The sequence below is a fragment of the Dinoponera quadriceps genome, unplaced genomic scaffold, assembly GCF_001313825.1.
Source record: "Dinoponera quadriceps isolate SergipeBrazil2010 unplaced genomic scaffold, ASM131382v1 scaffold2982, whole genome shotgun sequence".
NCBI classification, from domain to species: Eukaryota; Metazoa; Arthropoda; class Insecta; order Hymenoptera; family Formicidae; genus Dinoponera; species Dinoponera quadriceps.
In genome coordinates this window covers 127,343-147,179 of record NW_014557404.1, presented here as the reverse complement: position 1 = coordinate 147,179, position 19,837 = coordinate 127,343, and the positions used below count along the sequence as shown (strand labels likewise).

The 19,837-nt window shown below is 45.6% G+C and overlaps 1 protein-coding gene across 4 annotated transcripts in view; it reads left to right on the top strand.

Moving 5' to 3' along the window:
• Positions 1-19,837, top strand: part of LOC106749075 (nesprin-1) — a 127,008-nt gene that overhangs the window by 99,833 nt on the left and 7,338 nt on the right. For all 4 annotated transcript variants that reach the window (XM_014628143.1, XM_014628145.1, XM_014628144.1 and 1 more), the window contains 6 exons: positions 230-926; positions 2,020-2,319; positions 3,049-4,005; positions 9,254-9,556; positions 14,697-14,960; positions 16,919-19,639. In XM_014628143.1, coding sequence (XP_014483629.1) covers positions 230-926; positions 2,020-2,319; positions 3,049-4,005; positions 9,254-9,556; positions 14,697-14,960; positions 16,919-19,639 — 5,242 coding nt within the window. The remainder of the gene's footprint in view (positions 1-229; positions 927-2,019; positions 2,320-3,048; positions 4,006-9,253; positions 9,557-14,696; positions 14,961-16,918; positions 19,640-19,837) is intronic.

Sequence of the window (19,837 nt, the reverse complement as noted above, 5' to 3'; positions counted from 1 at the left end):
ATTTAAAAATTATGTCACTATTTTTATTTATTTAATTATTCCTTTTATGAATTTTTATGCCATGTTCTCGATCTTAAATTATTCCTTTTATGAATTTTTATGCCATGTTCTCGATCTTAAACTCATCTACTGCATCTCAGAAATTTACTTGTCATTTACAATCTTTCTTTAATCGTGTACACTAAAGGGTCCTTCCCGTTAATAAAAATTACTATTATTATTACTGCAGGTTGGTCGAGGAGCAACGAAAGCAGCTAGATTACATAGTCGAAAGCGAATATTCCACACAGTGGAAGCTGCAGGAACTGGACAAGTTTGAGAACACGAATCGCTGTCACATGTGGAAGACGAACAAGCTTCTATGCGCCGCACGCGAGTTGCTTCGGGATCATCCCGGCAAGATTATACCCGAGGAAACGTACGCCGCCCACGAGATAACTAAGATCATCGAGCACGGCATATGCGTCGAACGGGAGCGTCTTCTTCAATTGCTCGCCTTGGCCGAGGAGTATGAGCAGACGCTTCAGGAATTCTCGCAGATTACCGAGATCGCGGAGAACCTACTGGACAGCCCGATCTCCGTGATGAGTCTGGAGCACCTTCAGGAAGAGATGCAGAAACACCGCAAGTTCTTCGTCAACCTGAACCACTGTCTAGCGATCCTCGAGTCGCTGGAGGGCAACCTGGACCCGGAAACGAGAGCCAAACATTCCGACCTGCACGAGAAGCTTCACGGCAGAGCGACGGCATTGCTCGATCAGGCAGCTTCAAGGGCGCAACAAATGGCATTGGCCGCGTCGCGATGGATGCTCCTGGAACAGGGCCTGAAGGAGGAGAGAGGCTGGCTCCAGGTTGCGCATCAACGCGTTCCCGATCTCCAAACGGTGACCTCGATCGACTACGATCAGTACATCTCCTTATATCAGGTTGGCGATTACAACAACCCTATTAATGTTCGCGGATATTTAATGCAGGCATGGGAACGGTTTAACTCTCGAAAATAGAAAAAAAGTGAGTTTCATCCTTTATGCTATTTAAACTGACGCGCAGCTTCAAAAGAAGTGAGTAAAATGTGAGTCCTTTCGAAATTTTTACGTTAAAACTTTAATTGTTTATTTATTATACCGTTCCTCTAAAAGATTAAAAACACTAAATTTATAGTAAAAGTCAATGAAGAGCGGAATTCGAATTTTGGAAAACAAATTGTGACATGGCGGCATAGAACCTAAAATTTACTTTAAACTCAGTATTAGATGCATATTCAGATGTAGTAAAATTCTTAAAAAAAAAATTGAGTTGTGATTTTTCACACACATTTAATGAAATAAAACAATACTTGAGTTCAATTATGCTGCAATTTCTAAGATGTTCGGATTACCAGATCTTATCGTAAAAAACAAATTTTAGAAATAAAAAAAAAACATTTACAAATTACAGGTCTTTCTATTGAAAACAAATTAATTAATCAACTTCTTAAGAATAATATTCCAAAAATATTATATATAATATTCAATAATATCTAATTTAAAGAAAACTCAGGTGTGCTCCTGACAGACATTATCTGTTTTCTTAGTTTCGTTTTGATTTGGTGAAAGAATAAGAATTATGGATAGACAAATATGGACAATCGATTTCAGTACATAATTTAAAGGAAACACAATCAGGTGTGCTCATGGCGGACTGTTTTTCTGATAAACTTGATAAATAGCTTAAAAATGAAATCACAATTCTGCATTTTATGAACATTGTGTCGTCAGAGTCATTGTTATTTTCTATTTTCATTGAACCTTTCGTTTTGTCTTTAAAGAAGCTAATTATTGAAAATGATTTTTTACGATCGATTTTTTTTTTGAAAAGCTTAAGTCAATGTAAGCAAAAAACGCGAGAAAAATGAATATTTTTCTTAAAAGTGGAAACAAGTGAATCGCTTCCTTGCCTACTTATGAATCGTGATACGCCGTTAAGTTAAATTGTACATATATTATAATTTTATTAATTCGTCAACTCGTCATGCTTCAGTCCCTGTCATCGGACGTAGCGACGCACCACGCACGACTGATTCAACTGCTCGACGTGGCGCGAGGCCTCCGCGACCTCGTAAACATCGAGGACCCCGAGGACCGATACGGCGAGGCCCTGGATGTGATAGTGAAGCTGCAAGAGAACATTGAATCCTCTCTCAGGAGACTGCTGGTCTTCAAGGACAGTTGGAACAATCAGGAAACGCTGACCGATCGTCTGGAAAAGTGGATGACGATAGCCGAGAAGGAGCTTGCCGTGTTGCGCGACCCATCAGGGAGCTCCATGCGCCAGTTTTGGGTAAGGGATCTCACCCGACTCTCATCCGGGGTCTTCTAGATATAGTGTATTTATAACTTGATAATTCGGTAAAAGTGTTCGTCTATGGGCTATATTCGCGCATGCATTTGGGTCACGTTTTTCCAACGTCGCATTTGGCCACGTGCCACCGCAGGCACATGTCTCCTTCATCGTCAGCCGTATTTTTGGCACGATCAAGAGCGGAAGACGAGCGTGTTACGTGATGTCGGATTATTTCGCCGTAGCCGCCTTTTTTTCTCGCCCTCCAAGAATCTCAATCTATGAATTTCAACGTGTAGTAACGGTCGAAAAAAGGAAAGAAGCGGGCGGATAAAGGATATGGACGAAGGATACAGTTCTATTAAGGGTCCGGTTCGATTCTGGGAGTCGATCGTGTATTTCAAAACGAAGTTAATTACAAAAGCGAACGAATTTACTAGAATATTTATAATTTCATTAGTCAACACCTGAATTTGCCCTCACTCTTGTAATTCTCACTTCGTTCTGAAATACGCGATCGATCCCCTTGAATTGATTTTTTAGATAATCGATTTTTTCCTCACAACAATCGATTCTTTTCTATTCGAACGTCTGTAGAAGAAGAATGTTCGATTCTAAATCGATTTGTTCAGAAAATCAATTTTTTTCTAAAAGAAATCAGTTTTATCACATCGATTCTCTTCTATACGAACATCCTTAAATCCTCCATGGCTCCTGTTTCGCTCGCAGGAATTGAAGGCGCAGTACGAAGTTCACAACAACATGCGCAACGAAGCGTATAACCACTTCGAGCAAGCCCTACGAGTGATCCCCTTGGCGGACGAAATGCTGCAGCGACAGTTCCGAGGCGAGCTGCACAATCGTTGGAAGGAGGTGAGCAAGAAGATCACCGAAATCCAGAAGGACGTCACTCGCAGCATCTCGTCGGAGGAGATCTCGTCGAACGAGAAGCTGAAACTGCTCGAGAAAGAGCTGAACGAATTACGGATGACGATCAACAGCTTCCACGGGGTATTGAAGACGGAGGAGGAGCTCGACTTGTACGTCGAGAGGCTCACCGTGCTGTTCGACAGGATCTTCCTGATCCAGGACGAGATAGGTCGGCTGGGTCTCCTGCCGGCGGCTGAGAGCGAGAGAGTCGGGATCCTGCTGTCGTCGGCGCGTTGCATAGAGAGTCTGATCGGCGAGGAACTGGACTCGGCGCAGTTGCTCCGAGAGAGGATGCAGTGCCTCCAACGTGGACTGAGTCGCTTCAGGAAGGCTCACAAGAGACTGTCGGCGACGCTGGATCAATGCGAGGGGAGCGAACGGCAAGGGAGCGACCTGGTGGCCGCGGCGGTAGATCGCTGTCAAACGGTCGCGGACGAGTTGGCGCTTCTCTGGCAGGATCTAATGGCGCTGAGACAAATGCTGCACAACTTGCCAACCGGCATGAGGGTGACGGTGTCGCCGGTGGGCATCGAAAGGGACCTGTCCAACGTGCAGGACACGCACACCGAGCTGGAGTCGAGATGCGCTCGTCTGCTCTCGTTGCTGCACAACAAGCTGGCGATGTGGCGGCGATTCGAGAGGCAGCTCGAGATGGTGCAACAGTCCGTCCAGGAGGCGGACTACATGATGGAACTGTTGACCGTCCAGGACACCGTTGATTACGACAGATTGCTCAAGGCCACCGAGCGACTTGAGGTGAGTTATTCCCCCCCCCCCTCTCGTTCACCATCTTACACGAAAAAGTAGAGCGATGATACGCTCAAGAAGTGCCGACGAGCGAGCGAAAGACTACCGGCGACTGTAATTAGTCGCACAACATAGTTGCAGCGCCGCATGAATCGAGTCGGACGAGAAAAACGCGATACGGTGAATTACAATTTCGGGAATGCCGAAAGAGAGAGAGAGAGAGAGAGAGAGAAAGAAAGAAAGTGAAAGAAAGAGAGAGACTTTCCGCGCGAAACTTATGAATAGTCAATCAAGGCGCGTCTGTTCGTCGCGTCATTGATCAAAACTCGATACAAATGATCACAACAAAGCGATCTTATCAACGATATATGGATATCCGTACACACGTGTTACGCGAGACGCGCCGCATCCCGGCAGGCCGCGCAGGCGTCGCGGCTCCGCGCTCGTTCAGACTTTAGAGCCGCGTTATCGCCGACTGCCGCGGCGCCTATCAGTACCGCGGGATCCGTGGTCGCGTTTACGTCGTCGCCGGGAATATCCGCGAACTGCGTGCGATATCTCTCCTCTCTCTCTCTTTCTCCGTCTTTTTTTCTTCTTTTCGAAACGCTCACGCCGCGCGTCTCGATGAGTATTATCTCTCCGATAAATGCGAGTCACCCGCAAGTAGATCGAATGTGGCCTCGCGACTCTTCACGGACCGGCGTGACCCTCCGACGCTGGAATTCCACGACGAGGACGAAGCAGAATAAATAGCCTCAAGGTAACATCGCGTCGTCTTCCTGAATGGCGCGCCGGCGGTTTCCGCTCCACCACGCGGGTCGAATTGCGTCTCGCGGGGCCGCGGAAGAATATTTCCGAACGTCCGGAGTCGCGTCCCCGCGGAAAATTCCGTGACGTCTTAGCCGGATCGCCGGCTGAACACCGTGTTTCCGAACGATGACTAAGTCTCGACGGTGACGGGTCAGTGACGGCGAAAGAACGGCTGAGCGCACAGTGACAAGTCGGCGGCGAATCGGTATTTGTTATTGTTGTTCGAAGCGATCGGACGTCGCGCGGATCGCACGCTCGATAGATCGATCGACGGGATTCCTCTTTGTTTTTTCTCTCACTGAACGCTCCACCGCCGCAAAACAAACGCGTCCGCGGCCCGACATCCGCGAAAGGAAACCGGATGTACACGCGGGACCTGCGAGGCATGAACCAAGCCGCCCGCTGTCTTTCTTCGCGTGCGTTGCGCCGCGTTGTGCGTTTAAGTACGAAAGTGTCGGGAACCGGGAAAGCTGAGCTACGGAAGTTCGCCTGCGAGAACGCTCATTTTATCGGACGACGTTTCACCTTTTCACACGGAAAGAAGAATCTCGCCGGAGATACAATTCCGTTGGTGTAACTGAATTTTCCACCGCCCGGGGATCAGACAAAATACTCGGTTGGAGAAACAGAAGAATTCCTGTAGGAGGTTCCTACTTGGGCTAAGTTCGTCTTGCACGCTTTCGTGCTGAAAGCGTCGTTCTATCTTTGTTTCTTATGTGCTGAAGAAAGACGGAACGATGCTTTCACAGCACGAAAGCGTGCAAGATGAGCTTGGCGGCCTCAGTCAATTGCTCTCAGTTGTTTCGAACGAGTTTCAATGCAGCTGAGTATTCGCAGACAGGAAGAAAAAATGTAGTTCCTACAGGAACAGGGACCGGATGGAAACTTGACGACAAGATATGAAAATTCGGTGACAAGATATGAACACTCGGCGGCGAGAAATGACATCTCCATTACCGCGACTGAAGAACATTTGTGTGCGAACATTCAGCTGTGTTAAAACTCGATAGAGACGACTGAGAATAATTGGCTGAATAGAAACCTCTTACAGGAATTTCTTTATCCCGAATCTTCGTCAGACCTCACGCAGCGCAAAATTCAGTTGCACCAACGACATTGTTTCCCCCGTGTGCGAATATTCTCAGTCATGGTAACAGAGATATTATTTCTTGCCGTCGAGTTTTAATCGGATTCTCATCCAATTACGGGAATTGATTTTTTTTTCCCGCGTATAACTTAATTTCCCGCCGCCTGAGAACCAGACGAAAACTCGGTTGTAGAAGCAAGAGGATTTATGCAAGACGTTCGCTACTCACTCAATAAACGCTAACAGTAACATTACATAAATGTTACAATTTCTCGGTCAACAACGTGCAATATAACAGTGCATATAACATCACATGCGTCACATTGTTGAGCGAGAAATCATAACATTGACATAATGTTACTATTGATGTTTACCGTACAGTCAGCTACTTTCAGTTTTCTCGAGCAAGCTTCAATGCAGCTGAGTGCTCACACAAACGTTCTCAGCCGCGGCAACCGAGATATCTTCATTTCCTGTCACCGAGTTCTTATCTGGTTCCCTATTCAGTTGCGGGAACTGAGATTTTTCCTGTGTAAAAGTTGCCGTATCCGCACTGTTCTCGCGATACGCCTCGCAATCACCCTTTGCTTTTCCCTTCGCAACGCGCGCAATCGTTTTTCCCGTGGCTACCGTGAAGCCCGGATCAGCGCTCGTGATATTCAGCGCCGATGAAGTAGCGCGGCAAACATCTCGCGCATCGTCGACTCGCCGACACCGCGCGCACAAGATCGTCATTAATATTTCTGTCCGAGGGCGGCCGGCTGTTTTCTCCGCGAACGTGCGAATGTGCGTGCGAGAACGATTTCGCAAGGATTTCTTTCCGCCGGTATCGTCGCGCCTCGATCCGTTCGCCATCCGGTAAGACCCGTCGCGGCGGGGCTTCGCGCCGAGACATATGAAGCAAATCTATGCACCGTTACTCGTCGATGCGTATTAAATCAGCATAGATTGCGTCAGGCGTGAGGTAGGTGCAAGCAACAGGTCGCTTATAACGAGACAGTGTACGTAAAGCGAAGAGCCCGCGCCGATGCGACGCACACACGACGTCTACCAGCTCCCCGTCGCTCGTGGTCGGCCGAGATAAACGCGATTAAATCAAACAACCGTACACAATTATTATTATTACTGCCATTTTCCCAACCTCGACCGTGAAATTACGATCGCGGCGCGGCTGTAATCAATTGTAATGATATACACAGAAAAATACTGCATTCGAGTGAACGTCGTTTGTTTCAAATATTCCATAAGTTTATACGCCCGAAAATATCTACGAGTTCCTCGCGAGCGTCAGATTTATTCAAAATATATTCTGAATCCTGGCAAGCTTAATTTTCGATCGAGAATATTAAGTAAAAACAGATTCTGGTTTGCTTATTCAAATTAACTGAATTTAACTTTCCTTTGATAAAGTTTATGCACGGAATAAATGTTGCGTTCTAGTAAATAATTGTAAATATCATTTGATCCAATATTTAATTAATGATAAAAATTTGCGAAGGAGTATTGGAGGAAAATTATTTATTCGTGAAATTTGCGTTGAGTATATTTTAAAACTGTCATCGAGAAAATATTATCCGCCGAAGGAGGGAAAGTAAGCTGCTGAGCAATCGCTTTTCTTAGCAGCGTTTTTCTCTGCGTACGTTTGCATAATAGCGCAGGCGCGATAATAAATACGCGGTGAGAAGCCGTAGGATCGAGCGGAATTAATTTCACGCCTAGCGTATGTAAAAATTGTCGCTTCGAGCAAAAGCGGCAGCGAATGTCGGAGCGATGGGAATGCGCCCGTTGTCGTAGACGCGCGGCGCGTTTGGAAATTCACGCTGAATGTGAGAAATGTAGCGCATGCACAACACAGTACATTAGCGTTAACGAACACTCGCTAATCCACTTGAGAAGTAATTACGTAGAATGACATAAACGACCGAAGCGGTGCGGCGAGGTGATACGGTATGTAAAGTGCGGCACGTGGAGAAGCACGCGTATAGCATAGTCGTGATTGGTCGAGCGTGTATTTACAATTTCCGCTCCTAGTGCCTGATATCGATTTATCCTCACGTCCCGTCCAAATTTGGAACGTTGCTGGAATGCTGAGATAAACCGCCTGTCAAACGAGACTAACGTGGTTTTACAAAAGATATGCGAGCGAAGTGCAATGTTGATCGTAACGTGGAACGCGGGTAGCTGCCGGTGATTAATTGCAAATGAGGTTTCCAGCAAAATTGACGAAGAATCCCTTCTAATCTGATAAGATCGAATAAAATCGTCTAAAATAAAAATCGGCATTCGGCGGTAAGTCAATTTCCGCGCTTACGCCTTTCGACGGGAAATTCGCGGTGTGAGGTGAACGAACTCGAGTACACGACACAGAATTAGTCCAACCACGTTCTGACCGAATTCACGCCGCAAGTCTCGAAACGTGCTAGTCTCGTGCCGCAAATTTATTTATAGCGCGTTTTAAGTAAAACCGGCGTGCCTGCTCTTTCTTTGAATTGTCTGGCGCGTAGTCGCCGGCGCGCGGGAGGTATGATTTCCGAGATCGTGATGTATCGACGCCAGATAATGATAGATCGGAAGAAATCGCAGCGTATCCTGAAGCGGACGGTGAGTACCGAGAGAATCGGAAATCAGTAGCACACGGGAATGATAACTCCGTTGGTGTAATTAAATTTTCCGTTCGCGGACCGGACGAGAACTTGATTGCACTGAGAGAAAAATATCTGACATTTGTAACAATAATTTATTGTAGCGAAGAAATTGTAGTTGGGACAATCATTTTTCTAATGTTACTACAGTGGTCAGTGATAATAATAATAATCTTACGTACATGTTGCTACTACTATTTTTGCGGTTAAAATAAAAAAAGATATTGCCGTCCCCGAAAATAACTATATTTTTCTCTCAGTGACTGTGCATATTACTTGTGGTTGAAACTATAAGAAGGATATAGTTGGGGGCCGAAAATAACTATAATTTCTCTCGGTAGGAACCGAAAGATTCCTATCAGATTTCTACTCGGTCAATTGTGCTCTCAGTTGTCTCGACCGAGTTTTAATGCAGCTGAATATCCACACGAATGTTGTCAGTCGCGGCATTTAACGGAGTTATCATTTCTTCTCAGGTATCATTATTGTTGGATATAATTCCTTTGTCTTCCGAGTTGTCATCATCTGATCCCTATTCACTCGCGGGAACTGCATTTTTCACCGTGCAAGAGTGCACTTTGCGACTGATCTCCTCTGTAGAGCACTTAATCGATACGCATGCGTCTCGACGAAAATATTATTCGCCGCAAAATGCGAGAGAAAAATTTAACAGGCAATACTCGCGAAAGTACAACCTTTCGTATATTTTCAACCGCAGGGCCTGAGCGGCGATTTGGGTGCCCGTGAGGTTCTCATTGGCGAACTACGTGCCGCCGCCGAGCCTTTGCGGGAGAGTTGCGCCGCAGAGGTCCGCGAGAAGGTCGACGCCGCGGTAAATGAGGCTGTACAGGCTTGGGAAGACACAAAGGCCGAATTGGACGCCCTTTGCACCCGATATCAGCGCGCCTGCAATCTCTGGCAACAGTACAGGGACTCGAGCGCCGCGGTGAAAGCCTGGGTGGACACCCAGATGAACACCGTGGTGAACCTACCACCGGAGGAAGCAGCCAAACAGATCAAGGTAGGTGTTCAAAATTCAATACAAATTGCCTTCATGATTAGCATAAATCACAAATCAAGCCTCTCCATCCTGAAAGCAGTTCGGTTTCGAAAATATTGGCCGTTCACTATTACGCTACTCTCGATCGCGGAAGTGGAAGACACGTGAGAGGATGCGCTAACGACCGATAAGTGGCGGGCAAATAGATTTCTCTCGAACGGCATCCTCTCGCGAGAATAGCGGGTCTACGCGGCAAACAGCGTTAATTTGCAAAATAAATAACTGGATCGCAAGATGGTCGTGCGAAACCCGTCTCGAAATTGGTGTCTCATGCCAGAACTCCTCAGGTTTTTTTTTCGAAATACGAGTTAACAGGACCACGCGTATAACTGATAAAAAAAGAAACCATGCATACGAGAATTTTTCCTCGTGGAAGAAGATAACTGTGAACGCTTTCCTCCTATAACTAATGCGGGGCACAGGATGATAACGAAGTCAAGGCACGCCTGCGCGATAAGTTAGCGGTAAATGCTCGATAACCAAATGTATCGGTAAATAAAGTTACACTTGGGCCAACACGTCATCCTTCTGCGTTTTTACATAAAACCCGAGTCGCGATCTCAGACAATGCATGAATCGCACACGAGATAATAAGTCGAATAACTATTACACAGAGAAAAAAGTTTCTTTAGATTTAGTATTTTTATTTGACTAAGATTCGTTTCATAGAAACAATATATACGAAATATTATTTGTTTAAGTAAAAATTGTATTGTCTCATTCAACTCTATTACATAGCAGAATGAACGCTATTATTAGGTGTACAGACTAAATTGGTGCCTTTTTTTCATGAAATTCAAAGATTATTTGCAAAAAGTCAAGTACAAGTTTAATGTTCGAAATAATTTCCGTTATTTTCTTCGACTTTACTTCATCTATCGGATAGCTGATGAATGCATTCGCAGAAAGAACTTGGCGGTTTTGACTCAATAAAGTGATCAATGCTTTTTCGGATCTCGTCGACCGTTTTAAAATGCGTATCCGCCAGATGATATTAAAGAGACCAAAATAGATGCTAATCCGATAAGGCTAGATCTGGCGAATAAGCCGCATGAGGGAGAATTTCCCAGTCCAATGTACAAATGAGATTCTTTGTCTCTTTTGCAGCATATGACCGCGCGTTATCGTGCAGCAGAATCACTTACCTAGTTCCACTGTCGGTAAAAGATCTTTTTACAAGTTTTATGAGTCACACCACTTTTCACTCAAAGCGGAATAAATCATTTCGGTAGACTAAATAGCATTTTTACTCAATTCGAATGCAAAAAGGATGCAATGCCTCAGATGCTTCTTTTTGAACGTCGAAATAACTACTGTTTTCTGAGATTATATCGACAAGGCTGTCAACTATTATTGTGTTTTTACACGAGTGCTTCTTAAAACTTAAAGATTGACGCTTTTAAATTACCATAAGAACGGGGGAAAAATTTAAATTTGAACCAGAGTTACGGGACATTAAATGTAAAGGCATCGAGTTAATTTGCACACCTAATATTTGAAATAATATCTTTTAACCGAATAAAATATCATTTGGTTGCAATAAATATGTAAAATAAGACAAATAATTTCTTTATGAAAAAATTATCTTTCGTTTGAAACAAATTTTTTATTTAAAATAAAAACACATATTCGTTGGAAAGTCTAAGAATCGTACTCGTTAATCGAAACGTTAGTTCCTTTGGAGCATGCTTATGATAAAATTTCTTTGGGCGCAATAAAATTTATTAAATCTGAAGAAATCTTTTTCTCAACGTATCAAATATTCTTGTACAGTCGGTCCCGCTTGATTTCTCAGGCCGACGCGTAATCTCTTATCGGCGGACGAGCGATGTGCGACGTTGTAAAAAATATTGCGACATTTGTTGACATGAAAAATTCTCGCAACACTCATCGTCGACGCTGAAGAAAATACGCTTCCACGATAAATTTCTTTCATTTGTACACTCCTACATCCGCCGGCCGATATCGGAGCGAGAATTTTTTTCCCCTTCCCCCACGAGAGGACGGATGCACAACAGTCGAGTCAGACGCGCAACAGACGCGCTTTCATCCCTTGAATGGAGAAGCGGGTGATGTCATCGTCTCCTCGCGCTGTGTACGCGGGCGCGCATTACTGTCGCGGCAGCGTAACGGTGCACCGTCACACAGGCGAAGGGTCAAGCGAGAGGTCGACGCATCATCGTCGTCGGCACCCTTCGCTCGCAATATATCGTGCTTGCAATATATCGCGCTTGGAATATATCGCGCGCGCATACACAGGCGTGTCGCTCCGGCAAGGGTAGGTCGGCGAGAGAATACGGGGCAAGAGGGCGAGACGGACGCGCGCATCGATCCCTCGGAGAAGGCTACGCCAGTCTGGTCCAGGGCGTCGAAGCGTTTACAGCATCCGTGCTTTACGACTCGGGCTGCTTCTTTTTCAAACTGTCACCCGTCTCTCGCCGGAAGCGCGCGAGGCCTCGATATCGCTTCTCTCATCACGGATTTGAACAGTCGCGCGCCGTATCGGACTCGCGCAAAAGTACGAAGAACGCGAGTGTACGCTGGAGCTGACGATGCCTGCGCGTGTGTGTGTGTTTATGGACGTTCGCGCGTGTATATGTACGCGCATCGACGCGTCGGAGCATGTGTTTGGACGACGACGACAGACGACGGTGTAACGTCGCACGTGCACGTTCATTCGGAGCGGAGGTTCGCGAGCGCGTGGAAACATGAGCGACGATTCGAATTGAATCATGTGTACGCTGGAGAAATTGTTGAAGGTAAACCGCCGGACGGACGGACAGGGAAATGAGACGGGATCTATGAAAAGAACGTGACTATGCTCTCGCCGCTCTCAGCCTGGAGATTTACCATCGGCTGAAACAACGGGGACGGAAATAGCTTTGGTGCTCTGAAAAGCGCAACCGTGTCGTCTCGCGTAAATATTTTCCCCCTCGCGCGTTTTTATCACCGGGGCCTCGATATGTACACAAAGGAGCGAGAAACCGGGTCAAATTCGCGGAGTCCTCGCTCTCGTCTGCTTGGATTTTTGAAACTCGCTCCGGAAATCGATATTTTTCCGGTGAAACCGATAATATATCATGAATTTAAATTTTCAATGTTAACCTGTTGACCGAATTACGCGAGAGATTTATTTATTTGGAAAATTGTCGAGGGACAAAGCATAGAAGCTACTTTACATGACGACCTGTGATAATATAAATATACAATAGTATAGAAAAAGAATTAGTCTTAAGTCAAAAATAGGTATTCTCACGTATACTCAAGAATATTCTTTGATCTTATATAATAATTACAATCTTCTTGGAAGATTTTTAGTCTCGATTTGATTGAAAGTATTACTTGAACGCGATTCAAGATTAAAAATGTTCTAAGAATATTATAATATTCTTACTCATATATCAGAATATCCATTTAGATTTAAGATTCATTTTTTCTTTGTAAACAATGGCAAAATTTAGTCGATTATCGACCTCAAATTTTCACTATTCCAACAAATTACTTGATATTCGCTGAACGTGTGTATTCACGCTAAATACCTAACTGAATGAACTCGTTAAAAAAAAAACGAAACTGTTCTTTAAATCCGAGAAAGAACCGAGAGCGGAGCACCGTTCAAAGTGGACGTGAATGAAAGTGAGAATGCACGTTTTCGTTTCGCACTTTGCGAGGTCAATGAGGCGCGTACTATCCAAACCGACGAAACTGAAGGCGTTTCACAAAGGCGGATGTCAACGCTCGCAAAGGTCTTATCCCGATAACGTATGCATATCGCGAAACGCTCGCACATCTGTTTAGTCATCGACTAACCAAGTCGACCGGAAGGCAGAAAAAAATTCTTCTAGGCTTCTCCGAACGTCCGACTCTGATTTTACACGAGCAGAAAAAAGAAGGACGTTCCGTCGTTTTTCATTTCTCTTCTCTCCGCGTTTTATGTTGACGTAATACGAAGGACAAAGTCAAATACTGTGTCATAGCGAGAGACGTCGCGGTGATGGAGATCAAATCGATACGGATATCGCGTGAACGTGAACCACAACTACATTCCGCACTCTTCAAATAATGGAGTTACGAGTTCGAGTATTTAATTATCGGGACACAACGCCGCAACGGAGATGCGCATCGATCCCACCTGCATGCGACTCGGGGCGCGATAATTAGCCGGGCACTAATGAAGAAAATTTTACGATCACGCGAAAATGCATTTTTGCGAGCGAGGGAGGAAATAAATCGCACGAATTCCGTCTTACGAAACGCGTGGCGAAACAAAAGCAAGAGGAGAGGAGAGCATGTAAGATAGATTGTAAAGGGGATCCCAGAAAAAATGCAGGGGAGGATTTACATGATAAACTTTGTTTCCACGTAGAGGAGCGATACATGTCTATAAATACCGATAGAGAGGAATAAACGCAAGCTGTCCGTTTAGAAGACTCTAGACGCGTTCTAGATCTATCCCGTCTGACCGCATCTTCAACTAAAGAAATTTCTAAACATGACTTATAATAATTTCACGACAATCATGTGCAATATAATACAATACAATAGACGTTAGAAGCCAAATTTGCAGGTGACGGTCGATTAAATTTATTGAATTTTTATACAAAATTGCGAAACATCTCGACTTTACTTTAGGTCTACTTTAGTCGTGTAATATAAGAAACATTATAAATTATAACATGAATCCGGTCGACCTCCCGAGATCATACATTTGCATTGATAATGAACCAAATGATTCTTGACGGAAGGCTGTCCGGGGTTGAGCAATCATCACCTGCCCAAATTTGATTTCTAATTTGGCGTCTATTATATTACATGTGATTGTAATCTCTAGCGAGTTTTCTATTGTACAATTGAATTTTAGGATATTACTACAACCGAACACACACACGCATATAATACACACGGGACGTGCTCCGTTTAATTTTAACGACAGATTCTCTGATTAAAATTCGCCAGGGTGACAATTGAGAAAATTACCACGTAAAAACTTCATGACCGATTTAACAGGTTCTATTTTTTTTAAGTTCTTTCAAAAATAAAATAAAAAGACGCACAACCAGAGAAATGTTCTAAATTGCCGTTGCTTCGAATTTGTTTATAGACTTACGCAGAGTCAGTCTCGGAGTACAACAAGACGCTGATGTCAATACGCGAAATGGTAACACAGATCGCATCGGACGTGGGCCTGCACGAGGACAGCAGTGGATCGTTGCACACCGAGGTCAAGGAGCTCAGCCAACAATTCGAAAATGTCCGCGAATCCTTGAGTAATATCGCGAACGAGGTAGATGCCCGCCTCCACAACCAGGAAATCACGCACAGCCATCTTTGTCAGACGAAAAATTTCCTGGAGTCGGTCCAACAGGTACGTGAGCTTCTTCGCCCGCGTTTCCTCCCTGTGACTATGTGCCAGTCAAACGCGCCTTCCGTCTTCGTTTTAACGCGAAGCGCTCCAGAGTCATTAATGTTACGCGACGACGTGCGTCAGCCTAAGAAAGTCGTGGCTCATATATATTCCGATGCTCAGCATCGTGAACTTAAAGATGATTTTAAATACAAGATCCGTCTGTGAATACCGACGAATAGCGTAAAAACAAAAAAAAAGAACAGAAAGAAAGATATCTTGCAAAATTACTTGACGAAGGAAATGTATACGGGGCTGTTATCTCACACACGCCTACCGACGTCTGTCGGTGAACTTGTGTACGGAATACAGCTCCAGTTCCAGTTTTCGATTTTGCGCGAGAGATTTTGGAGATTAAGGTTCGTATTAATAGTCGTCACTTGAAACTCGTCTCGTATGAGATTAAATTTTACTCGGATTTTAATTAAAAATTAGATACGAATTTTTCAGTTGAATCGTATGATATATTTGACATTACGCGCTATTCGACTAAAAAAAACTCATCTAAATCTGAATTCAAGCTGAGTATCTCTGAGTGTCTCATCTGAGACAAGTTTTAAATAATAACTATTAATACGAGCCTAAGAAGCAAAAATAGCGGCTCTAATGATCAATCAATACGCGAGAAAAAAGAAAAACATCAACAGACAAATAAGAGTCGAACGCCGATGTTTAAGCGATATTAAGATACAAAACAATTTTCTTTCTAACTTTAATCTCACATCTGAAGACAGATGGAAAACTGATTTTGAAAGCACGGTAAGTAACAAAAAGCTCCAAAACCATTTTTCCAATTAATTGCTAAAGCTGATGGTTGAAACAAATATTCAGAGATGAGAAGATAACCGATGAATACCTGGAAGTGGACACGCAGGCTGAGGCGCACTAAACAATAACTATTGTTAGTGCTAAATTACCATTGTATTTACTAATTTCTGAAGACGGCCCAAAATAGAGTCCAAAACGTTCAATTTCATTTAATTTCGGTAATTTAATTTACTTTCTAATTTTGATTCCCATTTCTCTAGATGTGAAACTAAAATTACAAAAAAAGTAGTTTTATACATCGATCTCGCTTTAACATCGGCATTCGACCCTTATTTGCCTATTGATGTATTCCCTTCATCTTGCGTTTCGGAGATTAGTCAATACGAATATCGCGAGCTTTCTTCTCGAGATTGCATCCAACGGCGATTAGTCTGTTATCCTGGCGCTCGTACGTGCGAGGAAGCGGATTCAGGACCTTGGGACGAGGCCTTCCTCGAATTTCTCACCGAGTTAAAACATTTTTCAAGGATCGATGTACACGTAGAGCCGGTACTTCGAATGAAGGTGATCGTTAGGGTCTCGCCGAAGCTCAGTCTGACGTATTAACGCGTCCGTCAGTTCTCAAGCGGGGCGCGCACCATTGGTGCTTGGCACAGCCTCGATCATCGCTTCGCACGCGCGTTTATATTTTAATCGCGGTAGTTCCGAAACAATTTGTTATGTCAAGGCCGAAAGGCTTAAGCCGCCGGGGGTGGCAATTACATCAGTCACGAAATCCGCAACAGCTGAATGGCTCTGTGCACCGCCCGAGCCGTGCACAGAGCCGGAACTTTCGAACTTGAGGGCGCCGTGTTTCCCAACGGAATTTACGGCCGCACCGTCGTCAACGTCGATCGCAGATAAAGGCGATCCGATACTATCCCACTTCGCCAAAGAGGTTATAACTGCGTCGCTTCAAGGATTCTCGCGAGCCGTATCAGCTCTCTCTCTCTCCCTTAGAGTTATCGACGTTACCGGAAATTCGTGGAACCGTTCGCGCGCGCCAAATTGATTCATAAATGTTTTACCTCTCCCCGGCCGGAGTTTTTCCCGAGCTCCTGATAGCTACCTAGACCGCTAATCCGAAGGACCCGGCGCTGCTAATTTTCCAGAGTCTCACGACGGTGGGTCAAGGTGAGTCGAAGGAACGGCTGACGATATTGCGGAATCATCTCTTGACGCTCACACGAACCGAACCCAAGCTTCAGTCCATAAAGAAACACGAGTGCGAGGGGTCCGCGCAAGAACCGTCCGTGGTTGAGATATTGCAACTGTGGCAGCACGTGTTCCGGGAGACCTTTCAACAATATCATCATCTATCCCTGCGACTGATCCGTTCGCAGGATGTGGTCGCCACGTTTAAACTCTGGGAGGAGTACCTGACGAACGTGCAGGACTTCCTGTCCAGCGATATGCCTTTCGACTACAACGGGCTATCGGAGGATCGGAGTGTCTGCGAGATACACAAGGAAATCCTGCCGGAACAGCGGACCTTCATATTGTCTGTGCGGCAACGGGAGGACAAAGACCGAGCGATCGCCGAGCAGTTTAACACCCTAACGAAACTGCATAATGAGACGCTCGACAAGATACTCGAGCGGCTCGATAATGTCAGCAACAGGATAATGGCTTGGGACAGGTACAAGCAGAGCCAAGGCGAATTGTTGGCCTGGGTGAAGCAGATCGAGGAGGATCGACGGTCCTTGCACTTGCAGCATATTTATCTCAGGCGGCTGGACAAGAATCTACAGAGGATCCAAGAGCTGCTGGACAAATTGCCAGACGGCGAGGCGCATATAAAATCGCTGGAAGAGCAACGAGATCACCTGATGGTCGATTACGACGTATCATCGTTCACCACGATACGCATAGAGCTCGCGGCGAGCTCCGAACGCATCTCTAATTTACGCGCCGGTCTGGAGACCTGGCGGGATCATCTACAGAAGATACAGAAACTGCACGCGGACCACGTCGAACTATCCGGGATGATCAAAACGACTTTCGAGGATATCGGTCAGGAATTAAGCTCGGCCTTCCACGCGAAGCCGTCGAGTCTGTCCAAGACGAGGGAACAGTTGAACTCGCTTCAGGACCTGAGAACTCGTCTGCTCGTGGGTCGACGTAACCTGAAGTCCCTTGGGGGCATCAATGAGAAGTTGAGGGACGGCTTGTCCCCGAGGGACACCAAAACACTGATTCAACAAGAGACTATTCTGTCGCAAAAACTCGACGATCTCGAGTACCAGTTGGAAATGTTGGCGTACAGTCTCGAAGACCGCTGCAATCTTCGAGGTCGGTGGGAGCGCAAGCTGAACAAGTTCCTGCAGTGGATGGAGGACACCACGACCCGAATACGAAGCTACGACACCATGGCGTTGGACGAGCCCGAGGAGGCGTTGAAGCGGATCGATCGCGAGCTGCAGACGGAGATGAACCTGAAGCAGCGTGAACTCGAGTGGCTGCAGACCAGGGGTCAGGAATTGATAGAGCCCGCCGAGGAGCCGGAGAAGATGGAACTGCAGCAGTCTTTGAACGAGGTCAATGAGAAATGGGATCACTTGATGTCGGGCAGTAAGGCGAGAGCCAGCAAGTTGGCCGACTTAATAGATACGATGAACTCGTTGTTGAAGAGGATAGTCGACTTACAAACTTGGTTGACTGGCATCAAGAGCCAATTGTCGGGGACCTTTGTCGTCGAGAAGCTCACGCAGAATTGCATCGATCAGACGCTCGAGGATCACAGGCATCTCAAGACGGGCATCGAAGCCGAAGCCGCTAATATCGGCGAGGTGTTGAATCTGTGCGAGATCCTGCTGAACGACTGCGACACGTGGAAGGTCTCCTTCGACATGAACGCGATCAAGAACGGCATGAAGAAATTGGAGAATCAGTGGAAGACGGTGTGCGAGATGTCTGCCGAGCGCAAGAGGACAATCATAATAGTCTGGGAGATGCTGCAGGAGCTGGAGAAGACCAGATGCAAGTTCGAACCTTGGCTGGCCAAGACGGAGAAGTCCCTGTTGAACCTGGAGAAAGATCTCAAGAAGGCCTCAGAGGAGGAGTCGAAGATAGTGATCGAGGTCGATGCGGTGGCCGAGGACATCAAGGCGCACCGACAGATCTTGAAGAGTCTTGAGGAAAGGTACGGGTACTTAGCGAAATCCAGGTTAGAGCCCAACAACTTCCATTCGCTCACCAGCGAGGTGCAGAAGACCATCAACAGGTGGTTGGACGTCGAAGCAAAGATCAAAGCTCTCATGATGTGGTCCTGCAAATCGGAGCAATCGATCTACTGTCAGTTCTTGACCGCCCACGGAGCTGCTGTGGTGGGTCTAACACAGGTGGATGTCTCTCTCACGCAGTATCTAACTAAGTCCGGACGAAGGTCGTCAGTGGAGTTGAACAGTATCGAGGAGAACTTCAACGCCCAGACCGTCAACCTGCAGAGAGCTGACGAACTGGCGCTGCAAGTCATGAAGGAGAGCACCACCGAAGACGTGGCCACGATCCAAAAGCTGGTGGACGAGTATCAGCTACTATGGACGGACATCAAAGACCGACTAGTCGTCTTAAAAACGGAGTTGAGGAAGGACGAGAAACAAGTGGAGGAGAAGTCGGAGGTCGACGAGGCAGTGCAGGTGGAGACCCTGAAGTTCGAGCAGGACATGGCGGTTCAAGTGGACACCCTGCCAAGGCCCGTCAGAATGACCTCGCGCCCCAACGATCTGCAGGGCGTTTTAAACAAGTGCAACAGCGACTTGGACGCTCTGGAGAAAGCGGTAACGCCCACTCCCGTCGCCGGTCCTGGATTAATCGAGACGGAAAATACTATCGTAAGATTCATTAGCTAATCGCGCCAGCTCTATCCTATAAGCGCGTATAATATTCTTAGAATATTATAGGAATATTATTCAATATTAACATAATATTCTTATAATATTTTAAGAATGTTATGTAATATTTTTTAATATTATAGGAATGTTCTATTGATGTTATGTGTCCATTTCACATAATATTCTTGGCATATTATA